At 36.9% G+C, this 25037-nt stretch overlaps 1 protein-coding gene across 1 annotated transcript in view; it reads right to left on the reverse strand.

Annotated features, from left to right (window-relative positions):
• Nucleotides 1–3812: 3812 nt before the first annotated feature.
• Nucleotides 3813–25037, reverse strand: part of HPS5 (HPS5 biogenesis of lysosomal organelles complex 2 subunit 2) — a 40762-nt gene continuing 19537 nt past the window's right edge. The window contains exons 12-22 of the mRNA XM_081282148.1: nucleotides 24625–24748; nucleotides 23296–23445; nucleotides 22630–22707; nucleotides 21816–22393; nucleotides 14049–14169; nucleotides 13718–13873; nucleotides 12656–12775; nucleotides 11064–11177; nucleotides 9007–9113; nucleotides 6600–6870; nucleotides 3813–4783 (exon numbers count right to left, since the gene is read on the reverse strand). Of these exons, the coding sequence (XP_081138274.1) occupies nucleotides 4723–4783; nucleotides 6600–6870; nucleotides 9007–9113; nucleotides 11064–11177; nucleotides 12656–12775; nucleotides 13718–13873; nucleotides 14049–14169; nucleotides 21816–22393; nucleotides 22630–22707; nucleotides 23296–23445; nucleotides 24625–24748 (1880 nt within the window). The 3' untranslated portion in view covers nucleotides 3813–4722. The remainder of the gene's footprint in view (nucleotides 4784–6599; nucleotides 6871–9006; nucleotides 9114–11063; nucleotides 11178–12655; nucleotides 12776–13717; nucleotides 13874–14048; nucleotides 14170–21815; nucleotides 22394–22629; nucleotides 22708–23295; nucleotides 23446–24624; nucleotides 24749–25037) is intronic.

Genomic DNA, 25037 nt, shown 5'->3' on the forward strand with positions numbered 1-25037 from the left:
ACATAAGCCTAAGGTACTTTGGAAGGATATTCTAACAGGACAATGGAAAGGTCCTGACCCAGTGATTGTCTGGAGTCGGGGTTCTGTTTGTGTGTTTCCACAGGGAGAACAGCAGCCGATTTGGATTCCAGAGATTAACTAAGGTCCTGACCCAGTGATTGTCTGGAGTCGGGTTCTGTTTGTGTGTTTCCATAGGGAGAACAACAGCCGATTTGGATTCCAGAGAAACTAACCAAAGAGATTTCTACAGACCAAAAAAAAGGTGATTTGACTCAAATCCATAACAGCTGATATCCAGAGCTCCAGTTTGACTATTCTTACATCTGCAACAGTGATTAACCAGGATGCTTTTTTCAATATCTATTTTATTATTGCCTTTTCCCACATCATAAAGTTCTATTTTATTTTTTGAGCTCATACAGACCTAGGTTATTGTTTTTCTGATCAGTTTTATTTTTTGACTGTGGAGTTTTAAACATTGCAATGGAGATTTCACCTGTGTAAAGCTACAAGGCCTTTACTATTGTCTTATGTGTTGTATGTTATGTGTGCACACTTCTGTTTTGTGTTGTATGTCTATATGTGCGTATGTCCATAGATCATATATGAAGAGCACTCATGAAAAAATGGATCCAAATATTTTTTATTATTCATGTGATTTAAATGGTTTAATTTTAATTGGGTAAGCAGCTGTTGAGGATTGTTTTAATATGTGAACAAATAAGGAGGTTAACAGATCTGTTTGTTTACTTTCACCTTTCCTTCTCATTATATTTAATAATTCTGTTCAGAATAATGTAAATTGTTCAGAAAATTGTTTTCTTAGTCCCCGTTGGAATGTTACATAATTATTTTTAGCATCATTGCCAGAATTCCTATCTTCATCCCAGTGCCGGTGAAGACAAAGATAAAACCAAACTACAGCTTCTTCAATAGTTATCACAACAAACTGTATAAACTGATGCATCAATGAATAATAACTCAACAAGTAATGCTCAATCAAGGAGTCGATTTACTTTGGGAGGAAATGGACATATTGATAGATTCCTCTGCTTTGAACTGCTTGCAGAAATTGCCTGGACTATGTATCACTTGTATGCATTGTGAACTATCTGTTGGTGCAGTGAATTGTGGTAGTGCTGGAGTATCTTTGCTAATGGTGTCACAGGTGGTACAATTTTTCAAAGGAGCCCTCAATTGGCTTAGTGTTGTGGCATGTTGCATCCTCCTCCCTTCTGCTAGTGATGGTCTAAAATTTGGGGGCCAACAGAGGTGAGCAAAGAACCTCACCCCCCCACACCGGTGCAAAGGCCTATCCACAAGTATGGCTGTATGCTGGACTGGTAGTCAGTGACGGGTATGATCCAATTGCAGTGGTACCAACCTAAGACAGGAGGCTGACGCCTAGAGGTCAGCTTATCCGATGACGGGTAAGGACCATATGTTGAATTGGACAACCTAACAGGCACAGTCCCTAAGCCACATTGCTTGTTGTTTAATTAAACAGAAGGGGGGAGATGCTGAGAGCCACGGCCAAGTCTGTATGGCCCCTGGCATTTTGCCAACAGTATTGGTTGACAGGCAAGGCATTACTATCCGCCTCGGCCGCTGCTTTTGAGTTCTCGCACTACTTTGGAGTTCTCGTGGGGATTCCCCAAGAGTTCCCATTGGTTGGGGAAGTGCAGGAGGAGGGATTTCCGGAGGAGATATTTCCGGTGGCCAGTTCCTGGACGAGCGGCGTGGAGTTCGGGAGAATTCCCCGGGAGCATGTGTGAAGTGTTTTCTTGCAGTTCAAAAATAAAGTTTGTTCTTGCTTCAGTGGCTTGTGGTTTGTGCCCAGCCAGACTGCGGCAGGAAGGTTGGTTTGAGCTGTGACCTCAATCTAAAGCTACTTCTCCAGACATGAGGGGAGGAAACTTTTCTGCCACATGCCATGAAGGGACAAATACTGAAGGGACAAAACCCTAATAGAATTTCAGTTATGGGATTGTCAGTCTTGAGCAGGAACACAACCAGAGAGGCAATGTGCAGAAAGAACCCAAGAATCAGAGGACTCTGGTTGAGGGAAAACTTGGGTTCCTATACTGAGAAAAAGAGTTTGGTAACAATGTCATAGAATGTGGAGCTCAAGAGTTTGGGCTTTATTCTGAAAACAGAGGGGAACTGCCAAAAGTTTCTAATTGGGAAGTGGCAAGACAAAGGCTGTGCCCTCAAGAGGAAAAGGATTCTGGCAGTGGATCTGCAATTAACTTCCCAGGAGACCAAAACAATCACTCTTTCTCAGGGGCCTTCATTTACTATAAACTAGGAAAATGCTGATTCTAAATCTAGGAATATGGGGTGGGTGACAAGTTGAGGGAGGTTAGACTAGTTTGCAGACCCCCAGATTCCAGATCTGGGCAGGATCCCTGACCTTTGTCTTAATAAGCTTCTGTGACCACCCATGGTCACCTACCTTTTAACATGCTTGACTAAATTGGCAGCAATCCCTGAGGATGACTTTTAAAGGTCACTGGAGCCAGCCTCAATGGTCTAGGCAGGAAGGAATGAGAATGTGTATTGGTGGAGAATGGGAAAAATGACTAATGGAGAACACCATCAACACAAAATTGAAAGGATTTACCTATTAATTATAAGTGAGAAAAAAGGAGAAGAAGCAAGGATAACTACAAGGTTTTGAGCCTTGATCAAAGTAATGACAAATACAACAAAATTAATTTCAATTTGGTCTTCCCACTCTCTGATCCATAAATCCAGTTTCTATGGGTCTGATCACTAATAGGAGAAAATGATGTTCTAAACCTTTCAAATGACTAACATTATTACAGACACCATCTGCATGTTCGTCTCATTTAATTCTAATAGGTAGCTCAAATCTCATTCCATATGCCAGGTACTATGCTGTAAACTTCACATTCCATCATGTCATTTAATCCACAAATCACCCTGAATGAGAGCTACTATCATTCCCATTCTACAGATGAGAAACTAAAACTTAGGAGAAATGAAGTAACTTCCCCAAGGTCATTGAGTTGAAGAGCAGATGTTTAGGCATAGGCAGTCTGCAGACAATCTATTGACCATTATACTACTCTGTAGCTGTTAAACAGTGGTCAAATCTGGAAACAAAAGTGAAAGTGAAGCAACCAAGAATTACAGTCTATTTTTTTTTTTTTCTGTTTTGGTAAGGAGTGTGAGGGAAGAAGAAATCTGTTTAGAATTTTTAGGCAAGTGATTGATGTAATCATATTTGAAAACACTGCCTAATAACCAAACATACTGTTTAAATTTAAATGTTTAACTAAAGATTTTTTTCCCCTGTTTGCCTTGGAAGATAAATTTAGGAGATATGAGTTGTGTTTGTTAATGTTCAAAAATTCCTTGTACCCTTCTGGTAAAAGGATTGCTGTAATATGCCTTGTCAAGGGCTGTCAGGAGATGATTGCACAGTGGTGTCAGTTTATGCTGCTTGCTATTACATTTTTTTTCTGGATCCTCTTTCAGTCATGCAATGATAATGACTAACACTGACAGTGAAGGGAGGGCTCTCACTTTCCTAAGGGTAAGCCTCAGTACAGACTTACATTCAATTTAAGTCAATGAAGCCAGAACCCAGGTGATGCTAGTGGGAAGGTTTCCCACACTTTCCAAAGTTCTAAACCAACTAACTCTGTAAGGCCTCCTTTCCCTGACAAACTCTTCAATGCACCTGCTGCATCATGTTCAGGAGTCAATGTGTATATACTACAGCAATGTGTATCTGTGTTCTCTGTTATAAGTGAGAAAAAAAGGAATGGACATTCAATGCATCTAGCACTTTATTCTCCACATTTTCGTGCATATGGCTCAAAAATAGACCTCATGTCAACATTCTGTTAAAATGAAAACTTGCATCAGCTTTTACATTTATTGGTAATGTAATATACTATGTAAATGTACAACAGTCTAACAAATGAGAATCTAGTTACATAGCTTAAATAATACAAGCACTTGCTGCTATATTTAATAGTACTCAAGTTTCTCTTATGGCTTTTTAAAAATAATTTTGAAAGGTGCATGATTCTCTTGGGCTTCTCTGTTTAGGAAAAAATTAGAGACAACATGTTTCCAGTAATGAATTAGTCAACTACATATATGTTCATGTTAGAAAATGTCAAATAAATACTGGGAAAAATACTTTATATTAACTCAATTTTACATTTGGGTGATTTTTAAAATATCTAATTTGAATCTTCAGTATTTCATTTGTTTTATATGTCAATTCATTATCTTATGTCCTATTTCAGTAGTTTCTAGACTGTCCCAGCAAAAATAAAAAAGAATTCAATTCCAGGTAATAACATCATTCATCTCCATGTGACAAAAAACTTCTGCTCCCAACATAGGAGCCACACTAGAAAAAAATTTCCCCCAATCCACTAGTGAGAAGCAAATATATTGTAGTTTAGAATGAATACTGCACAGCTGTGAACATTTACATTCTGAATCCAGAAGACAAGGATTCCTTTCAAAATCCAGATTCCTTTCAAAATCCAACATTGGTTGAGGAATGCTGAGGTTACAGAGCCACAAATGCCAAGAATACAGACACTGACAACATTAACCCTGACAAGGCTGGCAGGGTTTCAGTTCGTGCCTTTCCAAAGGTTCAGGATCATGATTCATTGTTGTTATTGTTGTTTTTCCCAAAAATGTGATGACATCCTGCCAAATCTTCTTCCATTAGGGCTGCTGAGACCAGAGAAACCGATCACATTTTTCAAGCATGCTTTGTATCAAGGCTCTGAAATCCCAAAGAAAAGAAACAAGCACATTTAGCTACAGTTGATCATTCTCTACAGAAAACATTAAAACCTATAAAAGTTGATTGATCCAGTGAGTCAAAAGACAAAGATTAAAATCAAGAGCGAAAGGCAACCTATGGAATGGGAGAAAATATTTGCAAATCATATCCAATAAGGGTTAACATCCAGAATATGGGAGAATATCTACAACAACAAAAAGAATAACCTGATTTTAAAATGGGCAAAGGGCTTAAATAGTTACTTCTCCAAAGATGTTATACAAATGGCCAATAAGCATATGAAAAGATGCCCAACATCACTAATCAATATAGAAATGCAAATAAAAACCAAAATGACATATTACTATTATCTCACATCCACTAGGTTAGCTACTATTAAAAAAACAAACAAACAGAAAATAGAGTTAGCTAGGACATGGAGAAATTTGAACCATTATGCATTGTTAGTAAAAAATAAAAATAGTATAGCCACTATGGAAAATAGTATGGAAATTCCATTTCTGGATATTCACCCACAAGAAACCCAAGCAAGGTGTAGGAGGGATATTTGTGCACCCATGTTCATTGTAGCACTATACAAAGAGAAAGTAGAAGCAACCCAATGTCTTACAACAATAAATGGATAAACAAAATGTGGTATACACGCACAATGAAGTATTATTCAACCTTAAAAAAGTCAGAAAATTCTGTTAACATACAACAACTAAGAACCTTGAGAACATTGTGTTAAGTGAAATAAACCAGTCACAGAAAGAAAATACGGTTGAGTATCTCTAATCCAGAATTCCCAAACTTTTGCTGGGCATAGTGGCTCATGCTTGTAGTCCTTGTACTTAGTAGACTAAGGTAGGAGGACTGCAAATTCAAAGCCAGTCTGGGCAACTTAGCAAGACCCTGTATCAAAATAAAATTTTAAAAAGGGTTGGGGATATAGCTCAGTGGCAGAGTGCCCCTAGGTTCAATGCCCCAATGCCCAGTACTACTCCCCCCACCCCCCAAAACCCCAAAACTTTAAAGAAGGTTTGAATTTTGGAACATTTCTGCTTTGGGATTTTTGGATTAGAGATGCTCAACATGTAACATCTATGCAAATATTCCAAAATCCAAAAAAATTCTGAAACCTGAAATACTTCTGGTCCCAAGCATTTGAAATATGATATATTCAACCTGTACTATACAATGTTACTTAGAGGAAGTAGTTAGAATATTTAAATTCATATAAACAGAAAGTAGAATTATGGGGCCAGGCACAGTGGCATATTACAGTAGACTGGGAGGCTGAGGAAGGAAGATTGAGGGTTCAAACCCAGCCTCAGAAACTCAGCAAGACCCTGTCTCTAAATAAAATATAAAAATGGCTGGGGATGTGGCTCAGTGGTTAAGCACCCCTAGATTTAATCCTTGGTACAAAAAAAAAAAAAAGTAGAATTATCTTTTTGTGGTGCTGGGGGCTGGGGATCAAACTGAGAGCCTCAAGCATAGTAGGCAAGTGCTCTACAAATGGGCCACACCCCTACAATATTCTTAGAGAATTGAGTATACATCATATTTGGGTACTCATATTAATCCAAATAGTGTCTTGGTTATGATCATGAATGAAATTCTACTTTAGTTTCTTCCCTTAATTACCTTAACTACCAAATCAGTCTCAGTCTCCCCATCTGTTAGTGAGGGGTCAGGACTAGATAATCTCTACAATCTCATCTACCTCTAAAAATCAGGGGAGGGGGGTGTTGTACATTCTCCATTGTACATTCTCCAAGCACCATGGAAAGGCATGATAAACTGGCATTACCTCTGCCTTTTCTCAGCAATCCTCAGGATATCACAGGTTCTGGTAAATTTCTCTGACAACTCAAGGGCCAGACCACACTCTTGTAGCAATGACCATGCTGGATCTGGACCCATGGCCTTAGCTAACAGGAGTGCCACATTCTCTGTGTTGATGGGGGAAGGCCCATCATTGAGGTTCCCATTTAGTGACTCCTGGGGGACTGGACTTGAACTCTTCTTCTGTACAAGATGTAGGAGAAGCTTCCATTCCTCCACAGTCTCTGGGATCCAACCTACACACACACACAGAAGCAATGTTGGCTCTGACCACTCTTAATACACTGCCTGCAGAGAGGAGATAGTAGAAACTGCAAAGACATTTAATATCAAAACAAAAATATGCAGAAACATAATTTCATCACCATGGCACAAAGTTTTCTGAACATATGTTGAATAAATAGTTCATGATATAGAGAAGTCTCAAAATTAGCTTCAAAATCCATTCAATAGCTTACTGAATGCTCTATGTCATGTGCCATGCTATGCACGGGATATGCAATGATGAACAAAAGACAATCCTTACACTCTTGCAGATGTGACAATCTAGCATACAAGACAGAATTAAACATAAAAATATATACTTATAAACTGTGCTAAGTACTCTGAAGAACAAAGAACCACTAGAGACAATAGCTGATTTTGTTTACAGAAAGACTATGAGGAAGTGACATTCAAACAAAAACTGAAAGATGAGACAAGCTCAGAGGGCATGTTCATGTGGCCCACAGAAAGCACAAACTTGGAGCAAAGAGTAAACATAGAGGGAAGGGACCTGCATTTCTGATACAGGAAACATGAAAAACAATGTGACACAGGAAAGAAACTGGTGGGTTCAAAGAATTTTTATAAAAGCCTATAATGTATAAAGGTAGTAGAATGAGTAAGATGATAAGGCCAGGTCTTAAGGACCAACTTAAGAATCCAGAATCTAGACTTTTCTGAGTTCAGCAAAAGGGGTTTCAGAAAAGAAATTGCATAATTCAATTTTCATTAAAAAAAAACTCATTCTGACTACTGAAGGGAAATGGGTTAAAAGTGGTTAAGTGTGGAACTCAAATAACCAGTTATGAAGTTGTTGCAACAGTCTAGGCAAGTAGCCAGGATGAGAAATTAAGGTGGATAGATATGAGATATATATTTGGTAATAAAATCAACACGACTTGGATAGTGACTGACATAAATCACAAGGAGAGAAAAGTGTCAAGAAAGGGCCTTATTTAATACATTGGGAGTAAGAATTCTTAATATTAGTATAATTATATTAATAAAATATTGGGAGCACTTTCGTCTGGGTTGGGAAGACTAGGAGATTATTTATGCTTCTTGAATTATCAACTTTTTTCTATAACAAATACGTTGTAACTTTAGACATACAAACCAGTTTTATCTTTTCTGATGATTCTCATATATATATATATATATATATATATATATATATATATATTTAATACTCCTACAAAAACAGCTGGCCCTCCTATTTCATTTCTGAAACAAAGATGATCTCAGTAATTATAGATATAGCTGGATGCTCAGAGCTGACCCTTGCCAGTCAACTGGCTTCTTGCTTCTGGCTCTAACTTTTCCTGTCCCACACCAGCAGGGTTGAAAAAAAGTTGTAGTAAAGGATCACAGGTCTTTCCACTGAGAAGCGAAGGACCTGAAGGCATGCTGTCAGCATCTGTGCACTGAGATGAATACAGTAGCACTACAAAACTGACCAAGACCACCTCTCAGAGGGCAGGATGGACTCTCAGACTTCAGCTATCAGTGTGTTAAAGTCCTGGCCTTCTGACAATTATCTTATCAGTGTGAACTAATGAAAAAATTTAAATGGAAATTATCGAAATGCCTGTGAATGTTAGTTAAGTTCATTTTAATGAATTAAAACTTTTGACTGTCTAGTGAGAAAACATGATGCAGTAAAAATACACAAGCACAAATTCTGAGAGGCCTGGGTCTGAACACCAGCTCTAGAATTTACTAGTTGTGTGATTTGGTCATTTAATTATCATTTCTCAGCTTCAGTTATAACATCTGGAAGATAAAAATAATATTAACTATCCCCAAGAGTTTGTTATCTCATTTAAAACAGCATATGGAAAACACAGCATTAGTGCCTGACATATAGTAAGCACTCATCAAATAGAAAAGGAAACAGATAAAATATTTGTGTGTGTATATATATATATATTTTTTGAGATATATATATATATATATATATATATATCTCAAAGGACACAAATTTTAAAATCCTACAAATTTGATGATTACCTAGAATGGTCATTAAAATGTTTACCAAATTCCCTTATTTAAAAGTCTGGAGAGACTTCTAAAATACTCAATCAAGTAGCTAGTTGGCAAGTACACACCATTATCCCCTTCCATCAGGCTCATATCATCCAGATACACAATGTTGGTGAAGGCCTCTCTTCTTCTCTCCAGCTCCAAACAGAGAGTAAGATATCCAGGCCAGAAACTTAAAGAGAACAAAGTTGAAGAAAGGAATAAGACAGTGAATTTATCCATAACTGTGCTAATAGTAGACAGTAGCCACATGTGACTATCTAAATTTAATTAGAAGTAAACAAAATTTAAAAGTCAGTTTTTCAGTTGACCTGTCCGTCTTTTAAACATTTGACTGAGAAGCGAAGGACCTGAAGGCATGCTGTCAGCATCTGTGCACTGAGATGAATACAGTAGCACTACAAAACTGACCAAGACCACCTCTCGGAGGGCAGGATGGACTCTCAGACTAGTGATTACCATATGGGACAGTGCAATAAAACATTTCCATTATCATAGCAAATTCTACTAGACACTCCAATCAATAGCTTTAAAGAGAAAAGCAAAAGCCAGGCCTAGTGGCACATGTCTGTAATAAAAATTACCCCGGAGGCTGAGGCAGTAGAATGCAAACTCAAGGCACCCTCAGCCATTTAGTAGTAATACTCTGTCTCAAAAAGTAAAGTGCTGAGGATGTAGTTCAACCCCAACTACTGCAAACAAGAAAAAAAAAAAAAAAAAAAGCTAGTGACATTTGAGGCCAGGCACCCATTATGAGGCATTTAAACTTTATATAGATTCATACACTTTTAGATTCAATTCAAAAATCAGCATATTTCTTCTCCCAGTGTACAAACCTTGGAAGCTCTCCTGACTCTTCCCCTTCCTTTATTTGCTGTATAGTAAGTCCCACTGCATTCTCCTTTGAAACATCCATTTGATGTGTCTTTTTTGCTGCCCCACTAATCACCAATCCATTCATATCTGAATTAAGGCAACAACTTCCTAGACCTTTCTGGCTTCATACTTTATGTATAAATGGTCTTTAGAAAGCTTCACTTTCATTTTTTTTTCCTCCTCTACATTTTATGTCCTTTCCCTTCCCTTCAATTCCTTTTCCCTTCTAGTACTAGGAATTAAACTTGAGGAGTTGGCCCTTTTTGTACCAAAAAGTCTAAAAGGGTCTATATAGGTAACTAAATTCTTCTGACCAGCTTTCCAGGTCTTGTATCTCATCATAATGCCAGGAGAAAGAGACAAGGTTGGAAGGATAGGGAGATGGGTCCCTGGGTAACTTCTTGGGCAGCATCCCTCTTTTGGGACCCCTCCATCTTTGGGAGCTCTGCTTTCTTTCTATTACCTTAATAAATCCTGTTACTTTGCTCTCACCCTGTGTCTGTGAATTTTATTCTTCAGATTCATGAGACAAAGAACCCAACCTCCTGCTCCATGAATCACCCATCTGTCTCATCCCTCATTATCAGTGAATAAAAATGTATTAAGTACTTACCACTGTATAAATTAGGCAATGTGGAGGAAAAGAAAGATACAGGTTCCTCCAAAAGATTATTACCCAGGTACCCAGGTAAAGCCATAAGACAACATCACCAGGCAATAAATTATCACTCATGAGTGATGTGGATAATAAGCAGTGGCAGTTTTTCTTGCCCTTACTCTTTCTCTTACCAGACCAGCCAGTCTTCTGGCTCCTCTAAAAATGCAAATCTTACCCAGACTTCAGGGCTTACCTCCAGAATCTCATCTTCTCCTAGAGTCCTTCACCCACAATTTTACTAAGCCTATTCTGATTTCTCTTCTTAGAAATCCTTTATCAACTGTAACTGACATCACATAAATGGAGCCTATCTACATGCCTGAGAACCAGAGCTAACAACTGAGCCTGGGGAATGGAAAGAAATTAGCAAGAGCCAGTCTCTCCTACACACATACACACACACATACACACACACAGCCACAAAATTTAAATGGTGAAAATTGTTTACTACCACTAAAACAAAAAGGTACAGTTATCTTTAGGAAGCAAAATTGAATTCCCAAGCGATAACACATACCAATTCAGGCCCTTAACTATAAGGTTATGAAGTGATTCTTAACTTCAGCTTCTGTGAAAATCCTTACTTACCCACAAGACCTACAGATATCAGTCATTTTCTCTTTTGTTGTAAAATCTGCAGGAAGTTTAATTAGCTGAAGGATCAGCTGACTATAACCCCAGGAAAACAAGTGTGAATGAGGCCTGTGAAATAAAAAAATAAATAAATAAAAAGTCAGTAATTAGAAAGAAAATAAACTCTAAAAAGTCCTAATTAGTTGTCTAACAGAAAAGAATACAGTTTATGTCATAGCTGCCTGTAATCTCAGTAACTCAGGAAGCTGAGGCAGGATGATCTCAACCAAGAAAGGCTAGCCTAGGAAACTTAGCGAGGCATCATCTCAAAAAATTTTAAAGGGGCTGGGGATGTAATTTAATGGTAGAGTGACCCTTTTAAAAATCCAGTATTATTATATCTTCAAACATTTCCACTTGGCTTTTGAAAAATGTAAAGTAGCTACTTCTATAACCTGTTCATTTTTAAAAACTAGAAATTTAGGGGTTAGAGTTGTGGCCCATTGCAAGAGTACTTACCTAGCATGCAGGAAACCCTGGGTTCAATCCTCAGCCCAGTATCACAGTAAAACAACTAGATGTGTTAAGTAATCAAAACCAAAAAAATATAAATAAAAAATACTGGGCATGGTGGTGCATGCCTATAATCCCAGTAACTTAGGAGGCTGAGGCAGGAGGATCTCAAATTCTAGGCCAGCCTCAGCAACTTAGCAAAACCTTGTCTCAAAAATAAAAAGGACCAGGATATAACTCAGTGGTAAAGCACTCCTAGGTTCAATCCCTAGTACAAAACAAACAAATAAAAACAGCAAAAAGAAAGGCTATAATTTTACTGCTCACAGCCACTGCTATCCTTCTAGTCCTTTGCTAGATATAAAATAAGACAGGCATTAGTTTTTTTGTTTTGTTTTGTTTATCTATTTCCCTCCCTGGTACTGGGGATTGAACCCAGGGGCACTTAACTGATGAACCACTGAATCACATCTCCAGTCCTTTTTTACATTTTTTATATTTTGAGACAGGGTCTCACTAAGGGCTGAGACAGGAGGACTGCAAGTTCAAGGCCAGTCTCAGCAACCTGGCAAGAACCTGTCTCAAAATAAAAAAATAAAAAGGGCTGGGGATGTGGATGAGTGGTCAAGTGTCCCTGGATTCAATCCCTGCTACCAAAAAAAAAAAAAAAAAAAAAAAAATTCCTCAATCAGGTTATGCTTAGAAATCCCTTGAAAACTTTTTAGAAAGAAAAAAACAAACAACAAAAAACAGTCCACACACAGTTTTCTCTAATGGGTTTAATCACCAAGGACTCTTAATGTGGGTCCATAAATGAAGTTCAGAGAGATCATTTAATTCTCTGAAGTCATATGCAAAACTTTACATTAATGTGCATTTTTCTGAAAGGAATCATTAAGTTCTTATAGGGTCTGTATCCCTAAAAGTGTTTAGAACCACTACAAAGTACACTCAATTTTATTATTACCGTAAATTAGGTCAGTCTTTTCTATAGCTAATCCTAAAGTGAGCCCAGAATGCTGCATATGAATAAATCAGTTCCATCCCAAAGGAACATCAGAGCTTAGTTCTCAGAAAGAGGACTCCTTCCATACCTGGGGTATCCTTCATCATCCATAATGCTTGTACTTGGTGGAGCATCATGGGACACTGCCAAAAGCAGCCAATCCAATCTTAAAGATTCTGGTTGTAGAAGGGACTCAAGGAAGTATGACCTGAGAGAAAGTTGGATTGAAGAATCACCAATCTTCATAATGAGAGAAAACATAAACTATGGGGATATGAAAAAAATTTGATCAAGAGATCAATATAGTAGATAAAATAACTTGAAAATTCTTCTACTACAGAATATCTAGAAATGCCTGTGAAAATGTAATAGTCTTCTAAATGAATAACTGAGTCTTCTAGATTATAAAGAGAAAAAAAAATCAAAGTTCCAATAAGTAAATAATAAAAACCAGTGTGACAAATGTGAACTGAAGGAAAAAGAGGAAGTTGACAGTTTAATAACCAAATGGGAATTTATAGGTATGGCGAAATAGGAAATGATGAATCAGCCTGAAAAGAGAAAAAGCTGGAAAAGAGAGCCAGCCACAAAAAGTTGGGATATTGTCAATGAAAAGGTGGCAGTAGCCAGACATGGTGGCACATGCCTGTGATCCTAGCCACATGGAAGGCAAAAAGATCACAAGTTTGAGGCCAGCTGGGGTGATTTTCAAGACCCTGTCTCAAAATAAAATTTAAAAAGGGCTGGGAATGTGTCCAGTGGTAGAACACTAGCCTAGCATTTGCAAGGTTCTGGGTTCAATTCTCAGTACTGAAAAAAAGAAAGAAAGAAAAGGTGGCAGTAGATATTCTCACTAATAGAGAACACAAAAAGCTCATTTGTTTTAGACTAGGCTCTGAATCAAGGACATAGTTTTGTACTCATGATCTGAGAATCCCTGAGAGGGAGGGTGGGTAGAGAAAGGTAGTACATATACATTTGTGGTGTGCACTATGAATTGTAGCAGAAGACAAAACTGCCCAAATCCTCATCTTTCACAGTAGGTGCCTTAACTTGGTGCAGTTAATAGTAAAAATGTTACACCTGCGATAAAAGAGAACCAATGTCCTATCAAAAAAAAAAGGGAGTCTACAAATGTGCTATCCCTCACCGTTGATCTTCAGGCCTTGATTTCACCAGACTGTCTAAATAGGCCAAAAACTGAGCAGGATTTTGATGACAAAGTTGCATGATATCTGAAGGCAAAATGTATGGATAAAACCTGATTAAGGATCGAAGGGCAGATTCCCCAAACTTCTCATACAACCTGCATTTAAAAACAGAACCATTAGTCTCCAACTTCAGAGAAAGAACACAACTTGATTATATTAAGTACTAATTAGAAATGAAAATGAATATACCAATGTGCAAATGAGTACAACTTCAATGAAAAAAACATGTATGTACTTCAGTTCCTATAAACACCATATAGGACAACCTACCTGGTAGCATAAGCAATCAGCAAAGGACTATCAAAAGGAACTGAATCATCTAGTAACTTTAATCTTGCTGGTAAGTCTCCTTCTTCCATCTCCATATATATAGAAGTGGAACTTGCCATTTCTGAAAAATAAAGCACATCTTTTCTTCCTTCAACTCCTAGCTGCAAATGTTAATTAACATACTCATTCAAAAAGCATTGGTCACACACCTACTCTATGCATCTACTACATACAAGGCCCAGTGATTATTCAGCATTGTAGGAGAGATTAAACAAACAAACAAACAAAAAGAACAAGCCAGGTAACACAACTCAGGAGGCTGAGGCAGGAGGATCTAAAGTTCAAAGCCAGCCTCAGCAACTTAGTGAGGCTCTAAGCAACTCAATGAGGCCCAGTCTCTAATAAAATAAAAAAATAAATAAAAAGGCTGGGGATGTGGCTCAATGGTTAAGTGTCCCTGGGTTCAATCCCTGGTACCAAAAAAAAAAAAAAAAAAAACCACACAACAAAATGTAATCTCTACTTTTGAGGACTTTAAATTTAATTGGGAGATAAAGCATATTGAAATTTTTAAACAGGATAAAGGAACAGATAATCAATATATAAGTGACCATTACTCTTGAAAAACATGAGTATCTGGAGCTATATATGTCTACCATTTATACACACACACACACACACACACACACACGTGTATGTGTACACATACATAGAGATAGATATAGATATCTCACAAACATAAATATCTATCATCGATGCCAAACTGCTCAATTTTTTTCTAGCACTAGAATCTATTTATCACTTAGGATTAAAGTCAAATAATTTTAAAATATTTGACCTGATTTTTAAAATACTGCTATAGCAAATATTCATCTTTTGAAGTAAGATCTGACTTTTGGGAATAGCAAGTCATTTAAAGCCAAGTGTGGTGAATGAGGTGAGTGAATATCTAGTTAAAACAATTTGCGTTTTTAAAAAAAAGGTACATATATACATATGAATCTAAAGATAACATGATTTTTTTCCAAGAACTTTTCAACTAGTTCTGAAGACAAATCCCAAACAGTTCCAAATGTTGTCTTCCATAAATATAACATCCTTTAAAAAGTGAACCCTGTTCAACTGACCATTTCTAGAAGTCCAATGTGTAACCCATTACCCTACAGGGTTCAACAGATAATTTCTAAAAAGCCAATCTTCAGTTTCTGATTTTTTAAAAGTTTTTAAAGTCTTTTGTTTCCCAAATTGTTCCCCATTTGACTGTGGCAGGCAATAAACACTTAGAGGAATCCAAAGGAAGCCATCACTTAGAGTTGGAGAAGTAAGGGAAAGCTTTATGACTGGGTATAATCTAAGCCAAACTTATTTCACTTCAATTCAAGTAAACACAAGTGCTGCCTCATCTCAAACTGCCTACCAGGCACCGATGGTAAGCAACAACCGCCATTCCAGATGATGCAAACTCTTTTCTGCTATTCTACCAGGGTGGGGTATGATCAAGTAACAGAAACAGCAAATTTCCAGCAATATCCTCACACATTTCAACCTATTTGAAGAGATATAACTTGTTTCTTATTTTCAATAGAAGAAAATCTCCTGTTGGGCATGGTGGTGCACACCTGTAATCCCAAAAGCTCAGAAGGCTGAGGAAGAAGGATCACAGGTTCAAAGCCAGACTCAACAGCTTAGCAAGGCCCTAAGCAACTTTGCAATCAAAATAAAAAATAACAAAGGGCTGTGGACCTGGCTCAGTGATTAAGCACCTGTGGGTTCAATCCTTGGTACAAAAAAAAAAAAAAAAAAAAAAAAAAGACAATCTACTACAACTCAGAAAAATAATCCAAAACCATTTTTTGTGCTATTAACAGCTATATGTGAACTGAAACAAAATTATTAATATAGATGCATGTTTCTAAAAAGCAGAGATCTTTAAGTCAGATAATATAAAACTGTATCTTGGACTGGGGATGTAGCTCAATGATAGACCACTTACTTATTATGCCTGGCACAATTCACTTTTGAAATGAAGAAAAAGTGTGCTTAAAATCTAAATCAATTAGATGTGGTATCTGTTATTCAAACAGAATTCTCATTAAGAAAATTTTCCTCTTGGGCTAGAGATGTGGCTCAAGCAGTAGCACGCTCGCCTGGCATGCGTGCGGCCCGGGTTCGATCCTCAGCACCACATACAAACAAAGATGTTGTGTCCGCCGAATACTAAAAAATAAATATTAAAAAAATTCTCTCTCTTTCTCTCTCTAATAAAAAAAAAGAAATTTTCCTCAAAAAAAAGACAATCAGGGCTGGGGTTGCAGCTCTGTCATGGAGTGCTTGCCTCGAAAGTGTGAGGCATTGGATTTGATCCACCACATAAAAATAAATAAATAAAATAAAGGCATTATATCCATCTACAACTAAAAACAATATTTAAAAGGCAATCAATACATTCTTTAAGGAATGAGAGAAGATTTCTGTCAGGTTGGCAAATAATGTGATCTTCACTCAACTCTAAGGTGGTCACTGATGGATATGGGCCCAAGTCTTTAAGGCAGACATGCAAGTGCTTCACCCATATTTATTCTCTACCTCCTGGACTCATGCACCGAGGTCACATTTCCCAGTCTCCTCTGCAATTAGGAAGGGCCATGTAATAGAATTCTCACCAAAGAGATTATGAATAAAAGACAGGTAAGGCATTACCAAGCCAGGTCTTTCAGAGAGCATGTTCCACATGCTTTCCCCTGGATATAGTAAGCCAACTTTAACCACCAGCCCCAAGGGAAGATTGAACTTAAAACAATGGAAGGAACTTGAAATGCTAAATTACCACAAGAGCTGCTCATTGACCTAGAACACCTGCCCTAAGCAAGAAATAAACTTCTATTATGTGCAAGTTCTTACATTATGAGATATTTATTACAGCAGTTTAGCCAAGCCAACTAATACTATCTCTGTGCCTAGGTGTCCTCATGTATAAAATGGAAAAACACTATCTAATGTTAATGGCTTAAACTCACCAATTAAGAGACACAGGCTAGTTGAATGGATCACAAAACAAGACCCAACAATATGCTGCCTACAGAAGACGCATTTGATAGGAAAAGATATACAAAGACTGAAGGTGAAAGGTTGGGAAAAATCATACCACTCATATGGACTGCGGAAACAAGCAGGAGTGTCCATACTCATATCTAATAAAATAGATTTCAAGCCAACGTTAATCAAAAGGGATAAAGAGGGACACTACATACTGCTCAAGGGAACCATACACTAACAAGACATAACAATCATAAATATATATGCCCAAACAATGGTGCAGCTATGTTCGTCAAGCAAACTCTCCTCAAGTTCAAGAGTCTAATAGACCACCATACAATAATCATGGGAGACTTCAACACACCTCTCTCACCACTGGACAGATCTTCCAAACAAAAGTTAAATAAGGAAACTATAGAACTCAATAACACAATTAACAACCTAGACTTAATTGACATATATAGAATATACCACCCAACATCAAGCAGTTACACTTTTTTCTCAGCAGCACATGGATCCTTCTCAAAAATAGATCATATATTATGTCACAGGGCAACTCTTAGACAATATAAAGGAGTAGAGATAATACCATGCATCTTATCTGATCATAATGGAATGAAACTGAAAATCAACGATAAAAGAAGGAAGGAAAAATCATGCATCACTTGGAGAATGAACAATAGGTTACTGAATGATCAATGGGTTTTAGAAGACATCAAGGAGGAAATTGAAAACTTCTTAGAGTTAAATGAAAACACAGACACAACATATCGGAATCTATGGGACACATTGAAAGCAGTTCAAAGAGGAAAATTCATTGCTTGGAGTTCATTCCTTAAAAAAAGAAAAAACCAACAAATAAATGATCTCATACTTCATCTCAAAAGCCTAGAAAAAGAAGAGCAAAACAACAGCAAAAGAAGTAGAAGGCAAGAAATAATTAAAATCAGAGCTGAAATTAATGAAATTGAAACAAAAGAAACAATTGAAAAAATTGACAAAACTAAAAGTTAGTTCTTTGAAAAAATAAATAAAATCGACAGACCCTTAGCCATGCTAACGAAGGGAAGAAGAGAGAGAACTCAAATTACTAGCATATGGGATGAAAAAGGCAATATCACAACAGACACTTCAGAAATACAGAAGATAATCAGAAATTATTTTGAATCCTTATACTCCAATAAAATAGAAGATAGTGAAGGCATAGATAAATTTCTTAAGTCATATGATCTGCCCAGATTGAGTCAGGAGGATATAGACAACCTAAACAGACCAATAACAATAGAAAAATAGAAGAAACCATCAAAAGACTACCAACTAAGAAAAGCCCAGGACCGGATGGGTATACAGCAGAGTTTTACAAAACCTTTAAAGAGGAACTAACACCAATACTTTTCAAGCTATTTCAGGAAATAGAAAAAGTGGGAGAACTTCCAAATACATTCTACGAGGCCAACATCACCCTGATGCCTAAACCAGACAAAGACACTTCAAAGAAAGAAAACTACAGACCAATATCTCTAATGAACCTAGATGCAAAAATCCTCAATAAAATTCTGGCGAATCGGATTCAAAAACATATCAAAAAAATTATACACCATGATCAAGTAGGATTCATCCCTGGGATGCAAGGCTGGTTCAATATACGGAAATCAATAAATGTTATTCACCACATCAATAGACTTAAAAATAAGAACCATATGATCATCTCGATAGATGCAGAAAAAGCATTCGACAAAGTAAAGCATCCCTTTATGTTTAAAACTCTAGAAAAATTAGGGATAACAGGATCATACCTCAACATTGTAAAAGCAATCTATGATAAGCCACAGGCCAGCATCATTCTGAATGGAGAAAAATTGAAGGCATTCCCTCTAAGATCTGGTACAAGACAAGGATGCCCTCTCTCACCACTTCTGTTCAACATAGTCCTCGAAACACTGGCCAGAGCAATTAGACAGACAAAAGAAATTAAAGGCATAAAAATAGGAAAAGAAGAACTTAAATTATCACTATTTGCAGATGACATGATTCTATACCTAGCAGACCCAAAAGGGTCTACAAAGAAACTATTAGAGCTAATAAATGAATTCAGCAAAGTGGCAGGATATAAAATCAACACGCATAAATCAAATGCATTCCTGTATATCAGCGACAAATCCTCTGAAACGGAAATGAGGACAACTACTCCATTCACAATATCCCCCCAAAAAATAAAATACTTGGGAATCAACCTAACAAAAGAGGTGAAAGAAATATACAATGAAAACTACAGAACCCTAAAGAGAGATATAGAAGAAGACCTTAGAAGATGGAAAAATATACCCTGTTCATGGATAGGCAGAACTAACATCTTCAAAATGGCGATATTACCAAAAGTTCTCTATAAGTTCAATGCAATGCCAATCAAAATCCCAACAGCATTTCTTGTAGAAATAGATAAAACAATCATGAAATTCATATGGAATAATAAAAGACCCAGAATAGCAAAAACAATGCTAAGCAGGAAGTGTGAATCAGGCGGTATAGCGATACCAGACTTCAAACTATACTACAGAGCAATAGTAACAAAAACAGCATGGTACTGGTACCAAAACAGGCAGGTGGACCAATGGTACAGAATAGAGGACACAGTAACCAATCCACAAAACTACAACTATCTTATATTTGATAAAGGGGCTAAAAGCATGCAATGGAGGAAGGATAGTATCTTCAACAAATGGTGCTGGGAAAACTGGAAATCCATTTGCATCAAAATGAAACTGAATCCCTTTCTCTCACCATGCATAAAAGTTAACTCAAAATGGATCAAGGAGCTTGATATTAAATCAGAGACACGGCTTCTGATAGAAGAAAAGTTGGCTATGATCTACATACTGTGGGGTCGGGCTCCAAATTCCTCAATAGGACACCCATAGCGCAAGAGTTAACAACTAGAATCAACAAATGGGACTTACTCAAACTAAAAAGTTTTTTCTCAGCAAAAGAAACAATAAGAGAGGTAAATAGGGAGCCTACATCATGGGAACAAATCTTTACTCCACACACTTCAGATAGAGCCCTAATATCCAGAGTATACAAAGAACTCAAAAAATCAGACAATAAGATAACAAATAACCCAATCAACAAATGGGCCAAGGACCTGAACAGACACTTCTCAGAGGAGGACATACAATCAATCAATAAGTACATGAAAAAATGCTCACCATCGCTAGCAGTCAGAGAAATGCAAATCAAAACCACCCTAAGATACCATCTCACTCCAGTAAGATTGGCAGCCATTATGAAGTCCAACAACAACAAGTGCTGGCGAGGATGCGGGGAAAAGGGTACACTTGTTCATTGTTGGTGGGACTGCAAATTGGTGCAGCCAATTTGGAAAGCGGTATGGAGATTTCTTGGAAAGCTGGGAATGGAACCACCATTTGACCCAGCTATTCCCCTTCTCGGTCTATTTCCTAAAGACCTAAAAAGAGCATGCTACAGGGACACTGCTACATCGATGTTCATAGCAGCACAATTCACGATAGCAAGATTGTGGAACCAACCTAGATGCCCTTCAATAGATGAATGGATAAAAAAAAAATGTGGCATTTATACACAATGGAGTATTACTCTGCATTAAAAAATGACAAAATCATAGAATTTGGAGGGAAATGGATGGCATTAGAGCAGATTATGCTAAGTGAAGCTAGCCAATCCTTAAAAAACAAATGCCAAATGACTGCTTTGATATAAGGGGAGTAACCAAGGACAGGGTAGGGAGGAAGAGCTTGAGAAGAAGATTAACATTAAACAGGGATGAGAAGTGGGAGGGAAAGGGAGTGAGAAGGGAAATCGCATGGAAATGGAAGGTGATCCTCAGGGTTTTACAAAATTACATATAAGAGGAAATGAGGGGTAAGAGAAGAATAATACAAGTGGAAGAAATGATTTACAGTAGAGGGGGTAGAGAGAGAAAAGGGGAGGGGAGGGGAGGGGAGGGGAAGGGGGATAGTAGAGAATAGGATAGACAGCAGAATACATCAGTCACTAGAATGGCAATATGTAAATCAATGGAAGTGTAACTGATGTGATACAGCAATCTGTATACGGGGTAAAAATGGGAGTTCATAACCCACTTGAATCAAACTGTGAAATATGATATATTAAGAACTATGTAATGTTTTGAACGACCAACAATAAAAATTAAAAAAAAAAAGAAAAGAAAAACACTATCTACTCTAAAGATTACTGTTAGGATGAAATGAAATGATGCCTGAACACTGTTTATCATATTATATTGTACACAGGATACTCAATATATGGTATATATTATTTCTATATTACTGTTATATGACAGATTTTCTTGTTTTTATATATTTGTATTTACAAATATTTACTTCAGCCCCAACTGCTCTGACATTGCTATATCATTTTCTGTATGTGACTATAAGAATAAGAAAATGAATTTCTCATAATGGAGTTGTAAATGAAGTCAATGTTAATTAAATAGTAAAATGAAGGCTGGGGATATAGCTTAGTGGTAGAACGCTTGCCTAGCATGTGGAAGGCCCTGGGTTCAATCCCCAGAACTGCAAAAATAAATAAATGAGTAGAAAACAGAATGGAGGGCTGACCACTGCAGAAGTGATTTTTCCAATTAAATCATTATTTAAACTCAAAAATTCCAAAAAGCTAGGGTCCTCCATATTCAGTTCTTTATCTTTGATAAAGCAATTTGATTATTACCTTTCAATCCTTCAATAAAAGTATCCCAAACACAAGGGTTGTTAGTATAACTAAGCTTAATACTCTCCTTTGCTCTTTTCAAGTCCAAAAGAAAAAAGTACTTCTTTAGGAACTGACAAGCCAGAATTTCAGAAGAGCATTGTTGCAAAGTGTGGTCCACATGTTCACCAGTGCTCTTGATAGCAGAATTCAGTACATTCAATTCCAAACACAATGTTGTCAATTCAGCCAGGTCCTTTTGAAGACTGTTTGCTATGGTGCATGGAGAACATACTTGAAAAAGGTCATCCAAGGGCTTCCTCAGACTAATTACAGATTCACATGCTATTTGATCAACAGTTTCTTTATTGTCTAAAGAGTCCCTTTTTTCTTTTTCATTATCTTCATCTAATATTCCCTTTTTTGACTCATTAAGTAATAGTACATCCTGGTTCAATTTCATGGGTGAGTTGCCAGTATCTGAAATGCCTGCAAAGTTCTTCATGGCAAATGTTTTTTCTAATTGTGAAAGCCACTCCTGTAAAACCATTCTCAGAGACTTGGGTTCAAATAAAACCAGAGGATCCAGCATCTTGGTCCTATATAAAACAGTTAAGTGTGAAATGAATATGATAAAACATACTCATCTGGAATAAATGTTCTTTATGAACAATTATCTTAGCAACAAAACAGAGAACAGTGACTTTGAAGTATGTCATTAATTCTTAAATTTCAATTGCAAATGAGGCTTCCGCTCTGCCTCAGACTGTCCCAGGCCCACTAGGATGGTCTCCAAAAGCCACCCCACTGACTATAAAATTTCATCCGCACTCACATTGCTTCTGCTGTTGCTACTGTGAGCTCCTGGAACCTGTATCCTTCTGGTGGTTCACCAGTTATCTCTTTCCCTCCTCTAGAAGAGTATAAAAAATAAAAATAACATTCACAAGAGTTAAAGGGGATTAGAGCTTTCTTAGGAAATATTTCTATTGCTTACTAAGTGGCAGGTATTGTTCTTCATGGTATGTTACACTGCCTGAACAGTCCTGTTCTCTTTTTCATTATCTTCATCTAATATTCCCTTGACTCATCAAGCAATAGCACATCCTAGATCTTATAGGCCAGAGAGCATAAATAACTTGCTCAAAGTCACATGCTAGTCAGAAGAAGAGCTAGGACAAGGCCTAACTCTTAGTCATCTTACTCTTAATCAAACACTATTCTGACATACCAGAAATTTGACATGATTATGGAGGAGAAAGGTGGGTTTTGCAGGGGAAAGATGAAAGAGATCTAAATTAAAATTCTATCTCAATAAATTTGCTATGGGTTGATATAATTATTCAAATCTTTGTGGAAGTCACAATATTTATAAGATACATAAACAATCTTCAATGAATAGGGTCAAACTGTGCTTTCTCCAACAGGTCAGTTTATGGCTTTCTTCAAACTAACAGCTGGTTTCCCTAAAATGTATACAGATTTATATGTAAGGGCTTACTCAATGTCTTCCTCCTGTGGGCAGGTAACCAAACTCATTTCCTCTTCACATGACTGATCATCATCCCTGGTATCTGATCTCATTTTTAGATCAGGGCTTGCATGAAGGGTGCCAATCTTCTCAGTAGTTTTACGCACAAAGCTAGAAACACTAGAAGTAAAATAACAAAAAAATTATATGAAATGTCACTACTGCCAAAAATGAAAAATTCAGTATCTGAGTTTGCTATGTTCCTATTAATCCTAGGAAGTCAGCTTGAACTTAATAATAAAGATTGTTTATAGCAACTTCTCTAATGAACAATATATTTTCACAAAAACCTCATGTAAAACAGACAATATAATGATTCACTTCATTTAGAAAACTGCCCTGAGAAACAATGATTCAATGCTAACGAAAGGTCTTAACTTTAATTATGTCTGTAATGTTTATGCCAACTTAGGCAATGTAAGCCATGTGATCATCAGCTCATCCTGATCACAGAATAACAAAGAGTTTCTTCATAAAACTCAGCTGCTAACTATTCACAATACACTCTCCTAGACAATCAAAATTTGTATCCAGTAAGACTCCGATAAACAGTTAAGTAGCTACACAAAGTCTCCCCTCTCAAACTCAAATGTTAATACTGGTCCCATGGAATGGGTAGAAAGCATCCTGAATCTCCAATTGTGACACCCAACTGAGAAAGGATCAAAAGATGACTAGTAATAGTGTTCTGGGCTAGGGTTGTGGGTTCAATCCTCAGCACCACATAAAAATAAAATAAAGAAAGATACTGTGCCCACCCACCTAAAACTAAAAAATAAATATAAAAAAAAGTTTAAAAAAATAATACTGTTCCTATCAGGGATGAGGAAAGGTAAATTTTTACATTTTGCTCTGTCTGGGAGAAGCCAGAGCTATAATAAATCAAGTATTTAGCTTCTCAAACATGGAAGGAAGTTAAATTCCCCAAAGTTGGAATGAAAAGTTAACAGCTTCACATAATAGGTTATATGAGAAATAATTTAGAGACTTCTTTTTCTCATTTAAAATGCTTTTTCATCTCAGCATCAAGTACCAAATGTGACCTTTTCTTTAGCATTGAATCATTGTTTCTCAGGGCGATTTCCTAAATGAAGCGAATAATGGACTTTTCATGAAATATATCATTGATTAGAGAAATTGCTCTAAAAAAAGAATCTTTCTTTTTATTAAATCCAAACTGACTTCCTAGGACTAATAGGAACATAGAAAACTTGGGTATTGAATTTTTCATTCTTAGTAGTAGTGGCATTTTTTGTGAAGTCAAGTCAGAAATGGAATTAAATGACAAGACTAATTTACCTTTCTTTGACAGCCTGAAGAGACATAAGAGGAGATGGAGAACGAAATGATAATGGAATGCCGAAGGGGAGAAAAGTTTCATTCTTATCTGTCTCAAACGTCACTGGAACATGAGAAACATTATCTAATGAATGGAATTGGGGAAAAAGAAATAAAATCAAATCACATGGAATTTTTCTTTAAACTTTAAAGAAATTCTAAGATGAATAAACTAAAGGAAATGAAGGATTCAATATCAAAATCACAACTGACCCAGATACAAATGAGTGTGGAACACAGTTATACAAGATGCATGAAATGGTCTACATAAAACACTTAGGCAGGTACCTTCATTTGCCTACTAACCCTGAATCCCCACAAGTCAAAAAGGAAGTTTGGGGCCTCTATTAATATCTTCTCAACAGTTCAATCAC

Source organism: Spermophilus citellus, assembly GCF_964194105.1.
Source record: "Spermophilus citellus genome assembly, chromosome: 2".
Lineage (NCBI taxonomy): Eukaryota > Metazoa > Chordata > Mammalia > Rodentia > Sciuridae > Spermophilus > Spermophilus citellus.